This window comes from Aythya ferina (assembly GCF_964211825.1).
Source record: "Aythya ferina genome assembly, chromosome: 3".
In the NCBI taxonomy this organism is placed as follows: Eukaryota; Metazoa; Chordata; class Aves; order Anseriformes; family Anatidae; genus Aythya; species Aythya ferina.
This window is the reverse complement of record NC_140298.1, coordinates 71,600,616-71,623,452: the sequence shown is the minus strand read 5'-3', so window position 1 is coordinate 71,623,452 and position 22,837 is coordinate 71,600,616. Positions and strand designations below refer to the sequence as shown.

The 22,837-nt window shown below is 36.0% G+C and overlaps 1 protein-coding gene across 1 annotated transcript in view; it reads left to right on the top strand.

Annotated features, from left to right (window-relative positions):
* AK9 (adenylate kinase 9) overlaps positions 1–22,837 on the top strand; it is a gene marked incomplete at its 3' end in the record, with an annotated part of 64,850 nt that overhangs the window by 28,358 nt on the left and 13,655 nt on the right. Inside the window, exons 18-25 of the mRNA XM_084512166.1 lie at positions 2,892–2,993; positions 11,592–11,675; positions 12,152–12,358; positions 13,289–13,455; positions 14,400–14,612; positions 15,189–15,455; positions 20,788–20,906; positions 21,363–21,502. Of these exons, the coding sequence (XP_084368292.1) occupies positions 2,892–2,993; positions 11,592–11,675; positions 12,152–12,358; positions 13,289–13,455; positions 14,400–14,612; positions 15,189–15,455; positions 20,788–20,906; positions 21,363–21,502 (1,299 nt within the window). The remainder of the gene's footprint in view (positions 1–2,891; positions 2,994–11,591; positions 11,676–12,151; positions 12,359–13,288; positions 13,456–14,399; positions 14,613–15,188; positions 15,456–20,787; positions 20,907–21,362; positions 21,503–22,837) is intronic.

The following is a 22,837-nucleotide window of genomic DNA, read 5'->3' as shown; positions in this document are numbered from 1 at the left end:
TTCAAATAAAACAGATAGCTCTTCTCCAAAGTGAGTGGGTTCTAAAATATTAAATATAAAGTGTTCTACAGACATACTATATTCTTTCTCTCAAACTACAAAGTTCATCTTAATTTTGAATATATAACTCATTTTTATCTGAGTACATCAAAACAACGATTATTAATGACAGAAGAAATAATGTCACACACACACTTGTGCTATTAACACGTGATAAGTCCTTGTTCAGGGAAATCGTGTTTTCCTACGCCTACATTTGGTTTCAATAATCAAACACTGACTCACCAAAAACACTTCAGTCATGCTGCTCTTAGCTTGACATCTGTTTTATTTCACATGTAGTGCCATCAGCATACTGACTGCAGCTTTTTTGCCATGTGACGTCTTTACAAAAATATAAATTGATTATATGTTCACAGTGCTTTTTTTATAGCAGTTATGATAGTAAAATGAGAACTCAAAAACCAAAACAAACAAACAAAAAACCACAGAAAAACACTGCAGAGCCCCAGTCATGCTCTTTTGATGTGTCATATAAATAAGTTGCATTTCAGTAACTGCAATCTTTGTTACCTCAGTGTTGAATTAAATGGGAATTGCTTCAGGACTGAACATATTCAAATTTATAATATTATCTGTGTTTAAAAGGAAAAAAATATTCTAGTAATGAGCAATGTATTTTCATGTCTCCTAATGAAATTAAAAGTACATAGGGAAATTTTTTGGCTGAATTTATCAAAAATATTTAATTAGGTTAGGAAGCTAAGTCCAATGCTGAAAATGTCTGGAGAAGGTTTGCCAAAAAAATTTACATAGGACCTCTTGTAGTGTCTAGCTGCAAATTATAGCCCCATATCTTTTTCAGGTTTCTTATTCCGAGCTTAAATTATTTTCAAGAGTTTTTTTTTTAATTGTCTTTAAGTATTTTTTAGCAGTTTTGCATGAGTATGGATTTATTTATACCATATGACAGCTATATAACTTCATGAGAATATAGAAGAGTTATACAGCTTCAGGTAGATCTGGGTGATCATTCCAATACTCTTGAGATAAAATCTGGCATTGTCTTGGATGGAATTGATCTTGTCCACTGAAGCAAGCAGCTGTCATGGTTTAAGACTATCTTCTGTCCTTTATTTGTCAGCCCTGCTTTTCTGCCAGAGATTATCCCTTCCTTAGAGCAAATTGGACAGGAACAAATGCATGTGTATGCCTCAGTTGCTGTATCTCAGTGGGGTGTGTAACTACAATCCCATCTTCTTGTTTGTTTGTTTTTTCTACCTCTACGTGGAAGCTTTTCAGTGAAAACAGAAATTGAAGAAAGAAAGTTTATTAATCTGCAGACAGGGGAATAGCAAATTACTCGTACCACAACCTTCAAAGCAAGCTGTAGTGATATTATCTTCTCAGGAATGGTTTGTTCAGTCTTTGAGCATTATTGCATGGTCTTCAAAGCCACTTTCTGGTCTCCTTCATAAGCCAGACACAATAATTACATTCTAATGCCCATAATCACAGCTTTTTAGGCAGAAGAATTCCAGACTTTCAAGCAGAAAGGTTTTGAACAGCTTATCAGTTAAATAACAAATATCTTCAATTTTGAAAGTTTTTGGCCTTTTATTCAAAGAAGAAAAAAAGGCTAAGGGATATTGGTTTAGTACAACTATGCATCTCTTCTCAGCAAAAAGAATGAAAGCCTACGATTTGAGAAAAGCTCGTCAGCTTCTGCACATCTATAAGAAAAATCTTCTCTGTTTGCTTTGTTTAAAGTCTGTATGTCTTTCTTGTTCCCATACAGCACCAATCTTGTAAATGAAATCTCTGAAGTACTCAGGCACACTGTGAAAATCAGACATGCTCAGCTTCTCTGCCACAGCTATTTCCAATACCTTAAGGACTGTCTGTGATTTTGTTATGTATGCATGTGAGGGTTTGCACAATGGCAGCCTTCACAAATTATCTTCCATTTTGCACATATTTTTCTGCATGTCATTCTCCTCTTTGTGCATATTATGAACTCTTGATTTCTTTAATACAGAGCATCAAAACTCATTTTGCTGGACTGCATTCCTGTGAATATCAAAAGGAAATAAAGAATTAGACTAAGTGAAGAATTTTCTTGCTTTGACACATGCTAAAGGCTGTGGGGTTTTGTCTGCTAACTATATAAGAAGATGCTTGTTTATGAGAAATTTAAATCTTCCTGATACTGCATAAATCAGAAATTCAATTTGCCAAAAAAGAGATATATGTAAAAATAAATGCCATAACTTCAGATTTTAAAATACATCCTTGTATAATATGATTTCAGTTTTGGGTAGTCATAATATGTTTAGATATATTAATGGTGTTTTACTACTAAGGGCATAAGCAGAACAAGGCTTGTAGAAAAATGTGACCAACTCATTATTGACCAACTCATACAGTCAGAAAAATTATACCAGCCTTCAGGTACATAAACACTTCTTCAAGTCAGAAGCACTGCCATCCAACAGGAGCTGATCTGTAGAACACTGAGTGTGTTCTTTTGCAAGGTCATGTTTTTGAGCATAGTTTGAGCACAGATCACGTAGCTTATAATGAATTCAAAATATTCTTACATGAAAGCACTGAACTAAGTACTATTCTTCTCCGCTTCACAGTATTGTAGCATCTGATAGATATCTATGTGCCTTTCTGCGCAGATCAAATAGCTGATTGTAGGCTGTTTTGTTCAGTATGTAATACCTAAGCATCAAAGGAACGAACACCTTTTTTGCTGGTGATTAAATGTAAGTTTTGCAGCGTGATCCAAAAATATCTTTATTTCTCTAGTGCCTCAATCAACCATCAATGGGTATGCTAAAGTCACCAACGAACATAAATTAATAAAGTTACTTCTGTGCCTACAGAATTTGAGGACAATGATGAGCAGCTTCCACCTGAAACTGAACAAGTGTCTCAGGAACAGTCCGGTGATTCTGCTGGTCATAATGAAGAATCTAATCATACAGGTTGGCCTTGTAGCATATATAATCTCTCTTTCTTACTTGTTTGTATCCTTTTCTGCAAGTTTTTACTAAATGAGCTGTAAATAAGAAAATTTACAATAAGAAAAAAGAAATTTATAATGGAATAGTCAAGTTCAAGTTATTTTAACATTTATAAATGCAATTAAAGGCATGTAGTGAATTCCTGTTAAAAATAATTCCAGTCAGCATGGGTTTATGAAAGGCAGGTCCTGCTTGACGAACCTGATCTCCTTCTATGACAGAGTGACGCGCTGGGTGGATGAGGGAAAGGCTGTGGATGTGGTCTACCTTGACTTCAGCAAGGCTTTCGACACCGTTTCCCACAGCATTCTCCTCAAGAAACTGGCTGCTCTTGACTTGGACTGGCGCACGCTTTGTTGGGTTAGAAACTGGCTGGATAGCCGGGCCCAAAGAGTCGTGGTAAATGGAGTCAAGTCCAGTTGGAGGCCAGTCACTAGTAGCGTTCCCCAGGGCTCGGTGCTGGGGCCAGTCCTCTTTAATATCTTCATCGATGATCTGGACGAGGGCATTGAGTGCACCCTCAGTAAGTTTGCAGATGACACCAAGCTATGCGCGTGTGTCGATCTGCTTGAAGGTAGGAAGGCTCTGTAGGAGGATCTGGATAGGCTGCACCGATGGGCTGAGGTCAACTGCATGAAGTTCAACAAGGCCAAGTACCGGGTCCTGCACATAGGGCGCAATAACCCCAGGCAGAGCTATAGGCTGGGAGATGAGTGGTTGGAGAGCTGCCAGGCAGAGAAGGACCTGGGAGTGATGGTGGATAGTCATCTGAATATGAGCCAGCAGTGTGCTCAGGTGGCCAAGAAGGCCAACGGCATCCTGGCTTGTATCAAAAACAGTGTGACCAGCAGGGCTAGGGAGGTGATCGTCCCCCTGTACTCGGCTCTGGTGAGGCCGCACCTCGAGTACTGTGTTCAGTTTTGGGCCCCTCGCTACAAGAAGGACATCGAGGTGCTTGAGCGGGTGCAGAGAAGGGCGACGAAGCTGGTGAGGGGCCTGGAGAACAAGTCCTATGAGGAGCAGCTGAGGGAGCTGGGCTTGTTCAGCCTGGAGAAGAGGAGGCTCAGGGGCGACCTTATCGCTCTCTATAGGTACCTTAAAGGAGACTGTAGCGAGGTGGGGGTTGGTCTGTTCTCCCACGTGCCTGGTGACAGGACGAGGGGGAATGGGCTAAAGTTGCGCCAGGGGAGTTTTAGATTAGATGTTAGGAAGAACTTCTTTACCGAAAGGGTTGTTGGACACTGGAACAGGCTGCCCAGGGAAGTGGTGGAGTCACCATCCCTGGAAGTCTTTAAAAGGCATTTAGATGTAGAGCTTAGGGATATGGTTTAGTGGGGATTGTTAGCGTTAGGTAGAGGTTGGACTCGATGATCTTGAGGTCTCTTCCAACCTAGAAATTCTGTGATTCTGTGATAATGTTCCAGGTACTATGCATTTTGAAAAACAACAAAACCCCACTACTTCCACTGCTGTGTCCAGTCTAAATACCAAATTAATACATGTGTACAGGGATCTATAGAAATAACAAGTGAAGTGAGGCTTTCTGAAATTCCAGGTTAACTTGACCTGTCTTCAGAAACCAATTAGTGCTCTTTACAGGATGAAGTGGTAAGTGAGGGAAATCAGAAGGAACAACAAAAAAAAAAAGTCAGAAAGTCACTATCATGAATTGTGACCAAAGGAAAAAGAAAAAAAAAAAAAAAGGAGAGAGAGAGAGAAGGGAGCATGAGGGAATTTAAAATATATATATCAGGAAACAAACTCAGGTATTCACAAATAGCTGCATGTGATCTTAACAAATCCCAGTTCTACAGACCACTTTCAAATTAATATAAATATCCACATTAATCTGAAATTACTAATCCATTCTCTGCAGCAAGGAATCTTGGAAAAAAATAGAAATGGATGAATTTGAACTTTGGATGTAAATAATGGGAATATGTCCCGTATTCTTGCTAATCATCCATTGTCCTGTTTCATGTTTTCCCATGGAGTTGTATTTTCTTCTTTTTGGTAGAAGGCACAATTCTACAGTATGTGGCATGCCATAGAGCCATTACCTAATGAAAATAAATAAGAAATAATATCATAGCTTTCTCTCAAAAAAATATTTTGAAGGCAACTCGTCTTTAATGAGGATGGTCCTTTATAGTATTTAAAATTAACATTTTAGATTTTAATTATTAGAAGATTTAGAATATATTGAAGTCCAAGAGACAAATAAATCCAACATAAAACATTTAATGTTTTAGCAAGATGTTAAATATGCATTTTTATGCTTTTTGCGCAACCTCAATTCTTATGCAGTGGAAAGAATCAACTTAATCTGTAGACTAAACAGTTTTTTTACCAAACACCATAATTCAGTACATACAATATAAGGTTGCCTACTAAGTGCATTTCACAGTAATTAGCTAAAAATTATTTGGCAGCATATATTTATAAGTCATAAAAAGTCTTTATTAAACAAACTACAGGATCTGTTTCAAAAAGACAAATGAAAACATGTTCATAATGAAATATGTATCAGTTTCAAGGAATGAAAGTGTCGCTGTTATCCCACATTTTGCCTGTCTGTTTATTTTGATGGTTAAACCCTTAACGAAGAAGCCATGTTAGCTTCTGTTCTCTCTGTCTCAGCTTTGGTAGGGTTTGAGAGGAGGGAAGGACTTTTTCATCTTTTTTGTTGTTGAATATGGACTGAGGGCAGAACAAGTCATATCTAATACCAGCAGAACACTGTAAAAATACATTAAAGCCTCTCCTTCCCCAGTAACTCACTTGGAGAATGTGGGGGCAGAAAGCCTTAGAGGATTGTTTGTCTCTATGGTAACTACGCTCAGTAAAAGCAAAAATGACACAGAGCAAAAGAATATGAGAGACTGTGGTATAGACATGCCACGTGAAAGCTCCAGATTTAAGGGTGTGGGGGATTGTCTCCTATCACCTCAGTTATAAAGAAAAGAAACCGATTAAAAACAGCATGGTTAGATTGACTGACACCTACTCTGCAGGAAATGTGTTTGGATTTTTAGATCCAGTTATTTTTAAGTCATTACTGTCTTTTCAAGATATTTTTCTTGATTATGTTTCTTTCTTCAAAAATCTTTTCACACAGTGAATCACCTCTGTAAGCACAATGTTTTAACTCATATATAATAGCAAAGGTGCAGTTGCCTTACTAAACTATTCTCCAGTATTCTGGGTCCCCAAGACCGAGTTTGAGAAAAGCCGAATGTCAGGGAGGCAATGTTTTTTATCATAACAATGTTGAAATACCAGAGCCAATACAAAATAATATTTGGGTTGTAAGGTTTTGGGGTTGTCCCTTTTCCCTAGGAATGTAATTTTTTTTTTTTTTTCTCTTTTGTTACTTCTCCCCTCTTTTAAACATTTCTTCAATTTGCCACATAATCTATTAAAAACTCCCTAAGTATACACCAATTGCTGTTGAATAAGATTCCTTAAGCAAGAAAACTCTCTGGTAGAGGTAATATGACTGAATTATGTATCTAGAGTAGAGAATCAGACCTGGAACATCAAAGTTGCTTATCATCATTTGATAAATGTAGCCTATCAGAAAAGGTACAGCATGAATTGTGAGTGTTCCTGAGATTAAGGTTCATGTGTGAAGACCTCTATTGAGTGGATTTGTTACCGTATTCAATATGCTGTCTCAGATGATGCCACAGATTCATTTAAATCCATTATTCTGCCTGTGTATTTTCAAAATTTCATGACCTACTCAGAATTGAGAAGTTTTTAAAGGGCAGGACTCTGAAAGATGCTCTGTCAAATGCTAGATCTAGACAATACACATTACCATCTTCCATACATTACTGCTTTGAATAGGTCTGCGGTTCACAAGGCAGCACATGTGATTTCTACAGTGTGAATGTGCCAGGGATAATGTGCAAAAAGCAGTTAGTGTAACTTAGTTATTACTGTATCCTTTGCTTATTTTCTTGATATCTGTGTTCCTAATGGAATCATCATTACATAATGCATTACTGCTGCCCAGATTTATACGGGTTTTACTTGGCTAGATGTCTGTCTCATTTGGAATACATCACTGTAGACTGAAACATAATTAACTGTGGCATTTATACAACATATTTTAATGTACATAAAAGGGAAGGTAGTTTCATGTTCCTATTTAGAATCACAGGAGACAGCAGTGCCATTGCTGAGGATAACTGATGCGATGAGATGAATGTTTAGCTTAGTAAAAAGAAAATGTTTATAAACATTTTCAAGAAAATAATTAATTTCTAATTCAAGATCAAATTACATAAATTCTGCATAGTGTTTCTGCTTAATGATATGCCCATTTGTGCTTTTGGACTAAAAATTACTCAAATGCAGGGAAGGTTAGCCACTGAGGTGTCAGTCTAACAATTATGTGCTGTTCAAAGCTGTAAAAAGAGGAGAGGAAATGCATTAATTATTCTTTGCTATAAAGGATCACAAAAATACTTGTCAAAATGCTTCTTTGTTAACCTATTGTTATTGAAAAGTGGCTCAAATAAAATAAAGTTTTGCCGTTCACCTTAGGGACAGCGTGTCAGGAAGAGACTGAGAGCAGTGTACAAAACGGCCACCAGGGCAGAGGACCAGGGGCACCAGAGCAACCCTAGCCACAGGTCACCAGGTGCCTCCCCAGGGACAGGCTGATGCTGGGCCAGGACATGGGCCCACAAGTGGGCCTGGCTTGACAGAGGCTGGGGCCAGGCAGGGCAGAGCTGTGGGGAGCTGGAGCCTGGCTTTGCTGCAGCTTCAGTGGGGCAAGAGCTGATGGTCTCAGGGTGATGTGGGACCCTGGGCCTGGGCAGGGTTGGGGTGCTCCAGGGGGTGGGGAACAGGAGATGGTCAGTGCTGGCAGGGCCCTCAGGTCCTGCATGCAAATTGCCATAGATGGCCAGATATATTTAATATCTGTTTATCATATATATAATAGAGGTATATGGGGATATTGAGTGAATGATAGCTTCAGCCCTGTAAATGAAAGAAGAAGAAAATTCTTAAAACATGGAAGTATCTAGGAATTTACTCTAATTCTAAAGGACTACACCTTAAGACCTAGACTTGTAAGGAGATGTAGGCATTGCAGTTCCCAGAACTTTAAAATGCCTGCCTTCATATATGGAATTTAGGGTTAGAGAAATAGGCATGAGTAGCAAACTAGGAAGGGGCTGACCTTACTAAGCTATGAAGGAATGTCAGAAAGAGGAACGTATCTGAAAGCTTGCATCTTTTTAAATTTGGCTGATGACAAAAGAATGAGAGTCACTACCTGTATTTCTTCAGCAATTAACTCACTGGAGGCAGAGCACAGACTTGATTACTTCTAGAAGACAGCACTGATACTTCCTTTGATACAATAGCTTCATAGGTAGCTTAGCCAGGCAAGTCAGAAAAAATTAGTTAGATGTGTTCCCTGGCTGCCAGGTGTTCATAGCCCCTTATCCCAGCTGCTATTAACACGCCTGGATGTTGCTTTAGTAGGTAGCATGTTAGAGAAAAGTTAGGCAGCATCTCCACACTTGCTGTTATGTTCAGTCCTATTTCCTGCCATATACTTCTGATATCTCATCACCAAAATCCACCTACATCATACTTGGTAATAAAAATTTTTGAGCAGGCTCTATTTTGGAAAATATAATGTGGCATTTGTGTATTTCTTCAGCAATTCACAACAGAAAAATAAGCATTCAGTTTGGGGAGGAAATAAATTAATTTTCTTAAAGAAGAAAACAATAACAGGGCAGTCTCACTCTTCATGAACCAGAAACACATTTTTTTGAGTTTTCAGGTTAGGGCAAACAAAAAATGTAAGTTACATTGCTGTAATTTCACATAGTGACTATTGGCCTGCTTTATGTCAGGGGGTAACTATAAAAATCCATCAACCAAGCAAAAAACAAAAACCACTTTTTCACTGTATTCCCTGCATTTTTAAGAAAATGGTCAAAGCTTTTAACATACAGAGCATTAAATATGTCTTTCTGGTTTAGTAATACCTTTTTTTTTTTTTTTTTTTGGCTAACCCTGATGTTGCTTGTGTCTAAGTCTGTTCCTGCTCTCAAAACAGGACAGAAACACAAGGAGGAGGGGAAAATTATGGCAAAGTAGAAAACCACTCTGTCCCCTGTTCAAGCTCTTCCATGCAGCTTCATTTCTGGCAAGAGACAAACACAGCATACAGCAAGGTTATAGTAATATCAGGCCATTACAGTCATTGCTCTCAACTTCTTTTCTGTCTGTGAGCTAAAGAGAGTGATGTCAGCCTTGTTAAACAGAATACAAAAGAAAAATGACAGGAGAAGGAAGAAAATCAGGGCTGAAAATGCTAGGAGGGCAAGGAAGGTGAACAGTAGCAACAACACGCTGCAGCTGCTGGAGGCTGTGGTATAGTACAGACAGGGAAGTGATGATGCTATCTAGGCACCTCTGTACCTTCTAGCTGAGACAGAATTTCATACCAGGACTTGCAGGACCTAACAAGGTCTACATGGATATGAAATGCAGCCCTACAAACTGATGAGTTTCTCCTTCTCTGTCGCTGTGTTCTCCTACTGTCAATAAGTTTTTAATTACTTCTGGCTTTTTCGGCAAACGGATGGTGTTGGAAGCAGCTCTCTCTTTATTATTTTGCTCGCTGTGACAGATTTGGTATAGCACCATACATGAAGTTTTTGTCATGTTTGTCATGCATAGTACCTTGAATTTCTTATTTAAATCAATGCATTTTTTTCAATTTCTAACTTTCGTTTACTTTCCATGAGAAAGCGTTACGAGACAGGCTTGGACAATCTTAAAACAATTGCAATTCTGGACAACTTATTTAAGAGATTGTCTTTCCTTTCCTTTACTCATTGAACTGTGTTATTGTATGTAGACATGGCTTCATTAAAATTATTTTTTTTTTGAGTTCCTCAGTTTAAGTTTCCACAGAGGGAAGCCTTGATATATACTTTTTGTTTAATTCTATTTATTTATTCGTTTTGTATTATTATTATTATAGTACTCCTTGTCCCAGAGTATATTGTCTGGTCACATGGTATCTACATTCACCGTCTTTTTCCTTGTATACCTATGGATAACTTCTGGCCTCCAGAGAAAGGGGTTACACTTTTGCATCTCATTATTGGCACTTCTTAAAATTACTCTATGTACATACATCTGTAATGTTTCATAGCACCAGTATTTGGGTTCAGTAGGTCATTGGTTTAAGTATAAGTCATTTCTTAAAATGCTTCTGTCTGCAGAATTAAGAGTATTCTTAAGGTCCTTATAAGTGCTGAGCTGAGAAGGTGCAGAGGGAACAACAGCACACTAAGTCATACTCCAAGAACACAGTAAAACTAGGCTGCTGCTACTTGCTGGGTTTTGACAGTAGTGTAAGAGAAGCTGTTTCTGAGAATCCTGTAAATAGCACAATGACTTTCAAATATGATGCAACTACTTTATTTGTGTGGGAACCTTCAGCCCTCAATACATGCATATTCTCCCCATATTCAGTAGCATAAATGGGGGAGTTAACTGTTTCTTCTGGGACAGTGTGTGAGCACAGTAATTTTATCACACTGATCCATTTTGTTGGGGAAAAAAAAATAAAATTTATCAACAGATAACTAAATGAGAGTTAGTAGAATATAGAAGCAACTTATAAAATTGAAGAAGTGCAAAGAGATGTTCCAAGCATTATTTTGTTTTCTGTTTTTACAGTTATTGTCAATAATATAAAGAGGAGAAAAAGACTTTTTCTTTGAAATTGGAAGAAGTTCCATTATGATATTCATGATATTGTGTATTTTGAGTTCATATGTAGTGCATAATTTATGACATTATCTGTTAAACTTTATTTTTTCTTTACACATGCATGACCAAATTGTCTCTGAATATGTAACAGATCAACTCTGAGTTAATATCTGTACGTTAATAGCAATACACAGTTGAAAAGATGGATCCTTAACTTCTAATTCTCTCTTAATTCTGTCACAGATTTGGTTGTGACATTGAAAGTATTCCAGTTCTCTAAACAAAGAGATCTAAATATCAAGCTATTTAACACCCAGTTTCTGTTTCATGTTACGGCAAAAGGGTGTTAGGTGTATCTGCAGAGATTAAACCTTAGGTATTCAGGAAGCAAGACATTTCCAGTACAGATCATTTTTAAAAGGTGGATCATAATGTCAGTGTACCTGTCTTGCCTCGTTTTTTAGTTATGGTTAGAAAGGTCATTTGTAATTTGTTTAATAACTCTTATATTGCATATTTAGGATTGATCAATTTAGGATTTCAGTCTTTGATAGCACCCTCATATCCTTGATATTTACACTGAAGTGAACTTCTCTGTTTAGTCTCTTTTTTTTTTTTTTTTTCCCTTCTCTGAATCTTCTGTTTTCTCAGCAATGTTGGTATGTTGATCTTCATATATCTATGTACCTCTGTTTAAGTAAATGAAAGTTTGATTTATTAACATGCATATATTGAGATCTTGTGCAGGAGAGGAAAAACACCTAGTAATGTGCATTATACTTATATTCACATAAACAGAACATACGCCACTTGAAGAAGAACAGATACCTAGCATGCAACCTGAGCAATCCATTACGTCTTTAGTAACTGAACCTGAACCAGGTTAGAACATTAATTTATTTGCAGTGTGTGCTAGTTTTCTTATTCTTTATTTCTTCCTATATTGACAAGTTCTATGTGAGGTATGACCATAGGGATTGTCTGTCAAAAACTGTTCATCATTAAATCATTATTTTAAATTATTATATATACTGTATTTTGCTATGCATAAAAAGCCATTATATATATGTGTGCTAATTTAAATAACCACATGCAAATTTAATTAAGTAATCGAAACTGCATTCCTGGAGATGCATCAGTATATAGTACCTCAACATAATGAAGCTGGCATTTTCAAAGTATCTTCTTAAACCAGTAATATAATCATTTATAATTAGAAGAGAAAAATTAAAGCATTAGGGAGAAATTATACCACCATATCTGAGGAAAATAAAAATTATCTTAAAACATGATGATACTTACTTAAATGCAAAATATTTTAGAGGAACATTGCCTTCTATATATGATTTGATTTTCAGAAATTGTGCTACCTGCATTTGAAGAGGATGATTTTCTAGATATACCAGAAATGGAAATAATTAAAACGAAGATTAACCTTTTCATGAATGACTGGCAAACAGTGGAGTCAGAAATTAAGCAATCATCTCAAGTTCAGGTTGTTGTTTTAGAGATTGCTGAGCAAACTCCAGAAAGTCTGCTTAATCAGATTGTTCTGGTTATGGAGGGTAAGTAATATTGTTTATGTGATTTACATTTACCTTACCAAGAGGGATTTTGGAGAGCTTGTATGATGAATGGGGGAGAAGTTAAACTTGGTTCTATCTTACGCACATGTAAGTAAGCTGAAAAGCACGCTAACAGCTTTCCAGACCTTGGAAGAGTGGAGAATATATATATATATATTTGAAATGCATATACAGGTATACAAATATATACAAAATAGTTCCCTAAACACTCTGATGTTGTATTTCCCTAGTCACTTTCTCTATGTTTTTGTGCCAGGATACCTGTATGAGAAATGAACAGATAATAAAGGTTCACTAATGTACAATATTCATTTATGTCAATGAGACTTTCAGTGTGTGAAATAATCTACACACCTGCATCAACTGTGTTTCAAGGCTGAATTTTTGCAGTGTTAATATTTTTATGGCAAATACACTTTCTTCACTTAAAAGCTAAAATCTCTAACAATTTTGAGTACTGGATAAATAATATTAGTAATACATTTTTCCTATAGTTACTCCAGTGCAAGTTAAACAAAGTATCTATTATGCTAGCTTTATAATCAAAAAAAATTTGACTGATGATTTTTGCCAATAAACAATATGAAAGAAACTGTTGCACATAGTAATGTCACTATCTGCATGTGTTTGTATAATACTTTCATACTAGGAGATCCCATTGACAACACTAATTTACTTCAATTAAAAAAAAAAAAAAAGTAGCAATTTAATTTTTGGAAGAATCAATACCTTAATATATATTTATTTCATCTGTTTGAGAAGAACATTTTATTCTATGAGTAGGAGAAATGGAATATACACTTGGCATGATTTGCTTCCATATATGTGCTTACTTTTATGGACAAAGAGAATTTATTTTAACATAGCCAAATGAAAAATATTGAAACAGAAGTGAATTAACCTTTTCAGAACCTTTTAAATATCATGGTTGGGAGTTATCTGCTGAAGACTTAGATGAGGAAGCAGAAGATCTGGTTGCTGAAGTGGAAGCTGAAGAAGAAAATGAAGTTGCAGAAGAAGAAAATGAAGATGAAGAAGTAAGCATGCTGTTTTTGTCCATTTATCATCTGATTTTAGTTTATTTTCAGTTTGAGCAGTATCCCATAGAAATCAGTTTTTGCACCTGGTTTTGTGTGATCCAGTTTCGGCTGTCTTAAAGAATAAATGTAAGCACATGCTTCCAGAACAGTTTCATTGTATTCCCATGTTCTGGCTGATAGTAGTTTTATTCCAGTTGGAAGCATAAATACCCCATGCTAGTAGAATCAATGTAGCTAGTTGGTTTTGTTTGTTTGTTTGTTTGTTTTTAATGGTATAGAGGGGTTTTATAAAAAGAAGAAAATGAGAACTTTAATTTCTGTCAATCAGCAATGATTTTGTGATCTATCACGCAAGTATCAAAAGATGCAATTTAAAAGTCCTAATGTACAATCCTCTGTATCATTTCAGCTATTTATAATATTTCAATTAAATTAGAGGTCTGGCTTCACCTTTCTTTAGTTTTCATCCTATATTCAGATATGTCATTTCCCAAACTTAACAGTACAAAGTATCTATATACTGTACTGGAACAGTATTAAATAGATTTTTTTTGGAATGTCATTTTATTGGATAAATAGATTTCATACTACCAGCTCTCACTGATTTTCCAAAGAGGTCTACTTGCTTTTTAACATTTAGAAGCAACAGAAAGTGAGTTGCAGCAACACTGCAGGAAAAGATATTATCATAGATACTTCTAACCTAATTTTGGTATTCGACAGCTGGCTATGGTATTATCATTTGAAATTTAACATGGGCCTTTTCTCCCTAATGGTCTCACTAGATTGGATAGTTTGTTTTTTGAGTGAATCTAAAAAGTACATATTTTCATAGATTCAGCTTATAAAGTGTTTTGAGAACAACATTCTCATTCAATGCTCAGATGACACATTTGATATAACTTGTTCTAATCTACTTGATCTGCTTAATCTGAGTGAACTACTTAAACAATTTTTGAAAAAATTCATAATCTTTTCAGGATGAAGAAAAAGCTAAGGAAAAGAAAAGGCACATGGGAGATACAAAACACTTTTGTCCAGTCAGTCTGAAAGAGAATTATGTCCTTTATCCAGGACTCTCTGAACTTGCAGCTAAATATCAAGAAAAGATTTATTATTTTTCAAATCCTGAATACAGAGAGAAATTTTTGAAGAACCCTGAAGAGTATGTGGCTCACAATGAACCAATACAAGTGAGAATCTTTAACAATATTTGAAGCATATAGTAACAAATTATAATCACTATTTTCCATTTCCATTTATAATTGTTTATCATTACTGATTTTTTTCTAATTAATTATTTGTATATCATGCAAGTCCCTGAAACAAATAAAACATGTTGCTTCCTTCGTAACTTTATGGTGTACATTTGAATTAACACATTGTATTGATGATGCAGGTAAAGCAGAAAAGAGAAGATTTTAAGGGCATACAATAATCACCTGATGTAAATAACAAATTACAAATATTATTTTTCTAAGTCTTCTTTTTTTTTTTTTTATTGGAAGAAGGGTAAAACAAGTGCATATTTACCAGAATTATCTAATGGGTTTTCATTTTTACTTAGTGTCATTATCTGCTGTATATTTGTTTATATTTCTAGAGAGTGGGTTATCTGTTTGGAATGGTAGCAGAAGACCTGGAAAAATTAAAATGCAATATCTATCTGGTTTTTAGGCAATTTTTATGATATTTCAGAACTGAAAAACAGTAGGAGGTGCACTGTGGAGTCAAAATTATTTTAAAATATTCCATTTTTTTTTCTATAGGCTCCTCCCTTAAGGGTGTGCTTACTGGGGACTCATGGAGCAGGTAAAACCACTTGTGCACGATGGCTAGCAGACAAATTTGGTATTTTCCATATTCAGTTTGAAGAATATCTACAGGAACTGCTCTTACCCAAAATTAAAGACAAAATTGGGCCTGATTTTGATGAAGAACCTGAAGAAGATGACGATAAAATGCTAATTCTATCACAGGGACAGGAAGATTTCTCTCAGACCATGACTGAAACTGAAAATGAAGAAAACAAACAGGTAACAATCTGAACTTTTTTGTGTCTGTACGCTACATAATCATTTTCAGACCAAACTAGCAATTACCTATAAAATTTTTGCTAGGTAAAAAGTGCTCATGTTACATTATTTACTTGATACAATTAGGGAATAACAGTTCTTTCCAATAAAATAATACACATATTGACTGTGTTTTCTTATGAATGCCACAAAGATTCTCCCAAACATTTATAAGAATTATGTATGTTTTTTGTTGTTGTTGTTGTTTTGGTTTGTCTTTTCTTTTTTTCCAAGATACTAGAGTTACTAAATGGGACAAAGGAAGACAAATAGAGAAAAAAAAACACAAAGTCAGAATAATAATGGGAAGGTATGGTTTTCTTCAAGTGCTTATAATCAGTAGGTTCAGGCTGGTACACATACACCAGTTGCAAAGAGTTTTAAAATGTTCCCCAGCAGTGCTCTGTGCACTGTCTTGGGACAAAAAGAATAGAATGCTTAACCATCCGTTCAGTCTGACCATCCCATGTTAAAAGTCAGAAATATTTTGATGTGCATGCCAGAGTAAGGTATGGTTTTGGTTTTCTTTGTATGATTGTTTTTAATATGTTTTATTATCTGGATTGTAGTGTTGTCTTTTGTTCTCTTATTGTCAGAGGAGTTTCTAAACAGAAAAAAAACCTCTTAGGTAGATAAAATATGACTTGTGGTTTAAAAAAATGTTTCACATAGCTGGATACTTATGATACTTGTAAAATAATTCATGAACAATAGTTTTCGGGAAATTAGGTGTTTTCCTTAAGTTTGAATAGCTACTGTAAATTTTTATACATAAATATTCTAAAACCTCTCTCATCCCCAAGCAATAAACATTTCTGTTTAGCAATAATCATTTACATAATTATTTACCAGGAGACAACAATTTCTTTTATTAGGCAGTAATAAAATGCAAGGCTTTAATGTCGATGATTTTTTCTTTAGACAGCAATGGATATGATAAAAGCCTTTATTGTGTAAAGAAATCACTACACATAGGTACTCAACATAAAGACCTTTCAAAAATGCATAGTACAAGAAACTCTACCTTCTAGACAATACAAATAAGGTTTTATCCAACTCTCAAAGCTTCAGGAAGAAATAAGTTTCTGCATCACATTCTAAGAGCCATTTTTTTGTTCTCCTGATAGCTGTCATGTTTCTTCATGTTACTAGTCATCAAATACTTTCAAAGACATCCTAGTGTACTGCATCTAAGGAAACACGCAGGAGGGGAAGCAGGCTGTGGAGGAGGCATACACACCATAATCCATGCATGGGATTGGGAAGTTAAGTAATTATTGGGAGTTGAAACTAGCAAAGGGTAGAAAGAAGGATATTTACAGGAACAGCAGCAGCAAAAGGAAGACAAAGAAAATAGGAGTCTGCATCTGAATGGGGCAGGTGGCCTTTTTATGAAAGATACTGAAAAGGCTGAGGTGCTCAATGCCTTCCTTACTTTGGTCTTTACAAGTACAGTCTAGTCTGTAGCCTTCTAGGTCTCAGTGCAAATAGGAAAGCATGCGTAGATAGTGGTACTACACACAGCAGAGTAGGACCAAATGAGTGCTTGTTTATGGAATCTGAACATACACAATTCAGTGGGACTGAATGGAATACATTCTCAGGTGCTTAAGGAAGCTGCCAAAGGTTCATTCGAGGCCACTTTCTCTTGCCTTGAAAAGTGGGGTAGGGAGAGGTCCCTGATAACTGGAAGATAGCATTCCTGATGAAGTAATACAAGAGCAGGTAATATTGGAAACAAATGCCTCAACACAGATGGAGTACTGATCAAATCATGGATGACAGAACAAAATTTCAGGTTTTCATCAGTTAAATCTAAGAGGAGGTTATTTTGGCAAGCCTGTTTACAACTTGATCATCACAGCCAAAAATAAGGCAAGTGTTCTTGGCACTGATGTTTATGGCTGGCTCTCAGTCAGCATTATTAATTTTTTTTATTATTTTTTTGGCACCGAGACAGTGTTTTACATTGATGCCCTTCTGCTAGTATTTTTTTCCTCATCAGCTTTTTATCTCCTGGTAAACAACATTCTTCTACATTAGTATTTTTTTCTTAGACTTGCTGTAAAGTGCTTTATCTGCGAGCATGACCAAAACACAGCTGATATAATTGCAGTTCACTTTAGAAACCTGTTTCTAGCTCCATTTGTAGGCCAACACTGTAGGGTATAGTTTCCAAGATTATGGACTGCTTAAGCATTTCTCTGGGTGTGATTACCACCAAATTGTATGATTATCCTGTTTTCCAAAGACCCACTACTTCTCCTAACTCAAATCCTTGAAGTATATCTCTTGAAGCTTCAGGTAAAAATCAATTATAATATTCAAAGCAAAAATACTACAAGGCAAACAAAACACAGCATTCAGTCTGGGGAATTTAGCAAGCATATATCATGGTGGTTTTAGTGTGTCAGCCAAGCCCTTGCAGCTTTAACCAGTCTGGAGAGCCAATGACCTATTTTTCACCTGGCAACTTTCTCCTTAGAACTACCAAAACACTGGGTGCTCTTTTCTGCACCCAGAATACATATCTCAATAATTTCATCAAATACAGACGCATTTTCAACACTGCATCTACAGTGATGTCAGTGATACATTTTTACATGTGTTTTGCTGTTTCTCCCACTTCACACAGTTCTTTCAAGATATCTTTGTGGCTACCGCTCTGTCTTCTTAGGTATCTCATATGCCATATTACCATCTTTTAATATATACCCTTTGTCAGACAGTAGAGGAAATATTACTCACACTCACACTTCATTAGACCTGTGGCTTCCAGCATTTTCTCAGGTTCTTTTGGCTATGTTATCAGAATCAATGTCAGACATAAGAATTCTTATTCAGACCTTGTGGCAAGTGGCTCCCTACTATCATTTTGAGGGTTCCTGAACCACCTTGGATCCTTTTGTTAGTGAGGGTTATTGCTTTATTTTCTGGCAGGTCATGCTAACAAATTCTTGAGCAATTTAGGTTGATGTGACTACCTACAATGAGGAAAGTATAGCAGAACTTTATAATGAATTCCCAAGAGAATTTCAGGGTACAACTTAAATTAATTTGCTGAAAGAGACAGAGGAATACCTAGCTGCATGTTAAGTTTTATCTCTAGGTGACTTTGGATGCAAGTTAAGTGAATGTTTCATGGCCACTGGCATTAAAAGACAAACTCATTTAGCAGCATGTGTCTAGTCTTCTTAAACAAACATAGATGACTTTTTAGAAGTGAGATTTTTATAGAAATATGGCGGAAAAGGTATTGCATTCGTTAAAGGATACCAGATAGATTTCTCAGTTATGAACTTGGCCATTCTGTTCTCAGGTGAAAAAAAATCTCAACTAACTAGAAAATAATATTTTCTTCTGTGAAATATTTCCATGAAAAGTTAATACTGCAGCTGAGTAACAAAGATATCTTTCTGACTTCTAATGTCTATACTTCCAGTATATCTTTAAAAGTATATATTTTGACACTGTGACTGATATAAACTAATCCAGGATCATCAACTTATATCCTCTTGTCATTCCTTTTTAGTGCAGTGTGTCAGGAAGCCATTCCATGAGAAATGCATCCTCAACCATATCAATCTCATATGCTGAAAAAATATTTTTGCACAAAATCTTAAAAGCTAGATTTGGTATTCGAATGCTCAGCATGTGACTAGTCATTAATAACCCTACTGCTTTATAGAACAATGTTATCTTTGTGATATCTGGTCACATGCCCATACTCAGTAATCCTACGTACATTTCTTTGACATCTTTGTTTTGATTACATCAAAAGTTAAAAATTGCTCTTAAAAAGTAAATAAATAAATAAATTTGATGTAAAGCAGTGTAGTCTTCCAGCATGAGAACATGTAAAACTAAGTGGAAAGCTTCCTGTAGGCAATTAGAAAGAAAGAAAAAAAAATTAAAAAATAATAAAAAAATCAGTTTCTATTCCTCTGAGTTGAGCCTATGTATAATTAAATATTTAACAATTGTGCTTGGTTTAGGTTTCATACAGCAGTAATTTTGAGCTTGTCATGCACTAGCTTAAAATACTTCCACTTTTGCCTGTTGAATAATGTATATGTTTCTGAGAGGTTTATCTAAGATATTTCTATTAGTGAAGAACTTAATTCTATCAGGACACTTGGATTTCTAACAGAACCTCCATCTGTTCTCGTCATCTTGCTGATTTTACCACTTTTCAATGAAAACTGTATGTTTTTACCACCCCCAAAGTATATTTTATCAGTAAGATGATTTCATTAATTTTCATGAATTCTATTTCATGTGAACAGTAACATCGTGGGTGTTCAACTCAAGTGCATGGTAATTGTGATATCCAACCTCCTTGTCAAACAATGACAACATTACATCTTAGTTAACATTTCAGTTTCTGCCCAGAGCATGCATTAGAAGCAAATCTCACATTTGTTCCCACCTTTTCAGTTCACATAGAACAGTTTCAGAGTACATGAACTGAATTCATCTTGAACCTAAACACAACAATACACTTCAGAAACATGCCTAATGCATTTCATCTGCTAATGGATGTTCAATCCACAAGGCCAGATCAGAGCTAGGCTTAGGTACTACACATAACAGCTGCACTTTGGGACTAGCTTTTAGAGCAAGCACCTCTCTGCATTATCTGCAGGCAGCCTTCAGGCTGTTTATGAGGCAGCCATTTGGACAATAATGGAAATTAAAGGTGAGAAGACATCAAAATGTATTGTATTCATGGCCACCTTAGGCACTGCCCTTGGAGAGTCATGTAAATGTAGCCCATGGGACCTGTGCTTTGTAAAGCTGAATTATTATGCAATGTTGCACTACAATTTTTGTTGTCTTTTTTGTTATTTTAATAGTTACCTCATACAATGAATGAAACTATGATGTATTTTCTAAGTTTCTGAGGCCCACTTTTACATCTAGTGCTTCTAAATGATGAACTGACTACTGCCAGTTAGGGGCAGATGCCATACTCAGTTATGGGAAAGCTAACCCCTAGTATAGCCAGCACCAAGCTTGTGCCTTTCAGGTTGATAGGAAATTGCCCAAACTCTAGGGAAATATCGAACCTCAAGCATGTAGAAAATAACCCACAGGTATTCCAGGCATTAATTTTATGTATAATGTAGTACAATGAAATGTAGCAAAGGAGTTTACTTTGTTTCTGTTGGATTAAGTCAAAAGAAGACTGTAACCAGTGCCTTATTTAGACAAAAAGAACAGCAACTGTCTCAGATCTTTTTTCTTTCTGTTTCGTTTGTTTTCATTTGTTGTGGATTTTCTTTATATAAAGGAAGTGGAGTTAACTGATGAGGAAGAAGCAATCAAAGCAAATCTAATGGATTCAGAGGCATTGCCTCCAGAAGTACTTGATAACATTGTCCCTGACTGGTGGAAGAAAGAGCCATTCCGGTAACTGTAATTAGATTCTCTGTTTCTTTAATTAATCTTAGGAAGTATATCATCCACCGTGTCCACAAACACAAAAGTGCTGTGACAGATGTTACCAAAATAATGCTTGGGGCATGTTCTCTTTGAGAGCAGTGGCTAAGAATTACAGTTTTAGGGTCACACAAATAATACTGAGGACACCATTTATTTATTTATTTATTTTAAAGTTATTTTAAAGTAACTTTTTATCTCTGTACTTTAAAACCCCATGAGAAATAAATGCAATAGTACAACAATTAAAATATGTAGTGATTTATCACTTTTACATTGTGAAGTTAATACATGAAAGTAATTTTTAAATTTTATCGTTATAAGAGAGTGTTTGTTTGTTTGTTTGTTTTTTAAATTCACTGCAGTTTCTCTGTGATGCACTTTAAACTACATTATGTAACGATAAATATCTATTTTTTCAATTAGGTCCACAGGCTTTATACTAGATGGTTTCCCTCGTACTTTAGATGAAGCCCAGTATTTGTCAGAACGAGGACTCTGTCCTGATGTTGCAGTTTATATTAATGTAGAAGAAAATGACATTATCGACCGTCTTTTTCCTCCACGTCTGGAAAAATGGAAAGAAAGACATAACAAAAAAATGGAAAATAAAAAGAAACTGAAAGAACTGAAAGCAAAAATAAGGGTAGGTTTTTAGTTCTGTCAACCTTTTTGCAATTTCAGGGGCACAGGTCTGAAGACAGATTCTAAAACTCCCAAAATAGTGAAGAACACACAGAACAGATATAGGAGCCAGGAGACACAGCTCCCCACATTCACAGCATTCCCAGATTCATCATAGGAACCAAAAAGAATTCATTTCTCCTTTTCTCCTCTGCCCCTTCCACATTAGCACAGCCTGCTGCAATTAACTCATGCAGGAGTGCAGATATCTGATAGATCAAGCAAAGTAACTGTGCTGCTGGACACCTGGCAGTGTGACAGCACTATTACTGAACAGGTTACAAGTGACTTGAAATAGAAGTTTCAACTTCTATGCAGACATGTACAATCCGTGCAAGATATTCAAGGTTCCTAACTTTCTATAAAAGGAAGTTATATTACTTCACATGTACTTTCAAAAAAGGTCCAAGTTACTACAGAGCTGCTAACACACAGTATGTTAGTACAATGGAGCCTGGGACAAGACCCATGTGGTACCAGTAAGTTACATTAGCTGCTTGTTCCAGAGGTTGGCTCTGAGAATGCATATAATCTTGCAGAACTCAAGTATTTTTTGAATTTATCTTCCCTGACACAAGCTGGAAATCTATCTGGAAAAGGTGCATTCTAGTGAACAGCCTGTATCACTGTACTAAGCTCACCTTGTAAGCACTTACTCTGAGAACTCTAGTGACAAATATGTGTGCTACTGATTTTAGGGTCCAAACTTCTACGGTGTAGGCATCAATACATCTATTAACAAAAAAAGAACAGTAACAGTCTGTTACTTAAAACACATACACAAAGCAACTATGCAAATTGATCGAGGCATAAAAGACCCCCACTTAGAAACAAAGAAAGGTGAGAATCAGGATTTCTGGAGTAACAATATTTTGATCTTTTTGCAGATGTGTATAGCATTACAGTTTTTATTTGCATGTTGACTATTTTTCCATAGCATACAGTCAGTGAGCAAGATGGACACTTGTGAGACTGGGGTATGGGTGGGCGCGCTACTCTCTCTTCTTTCATTACTAAAGTTGCATGGAGAATCAGAAAAGCAGATACACCTGTTGAATGCCGCATTAGTTTCCTTCTGCACTGAAAGAAGCTGGCAACAGGGGACTGAGGAATGAGTACATCTGCATTGCGGTGCTGCTCGGCAACACCTGAGTTTAAATAGCCATGCGAGTAAAGAAAATTAGACTGTGCAGTTTCTTGCTGCTCTGCATCCAATG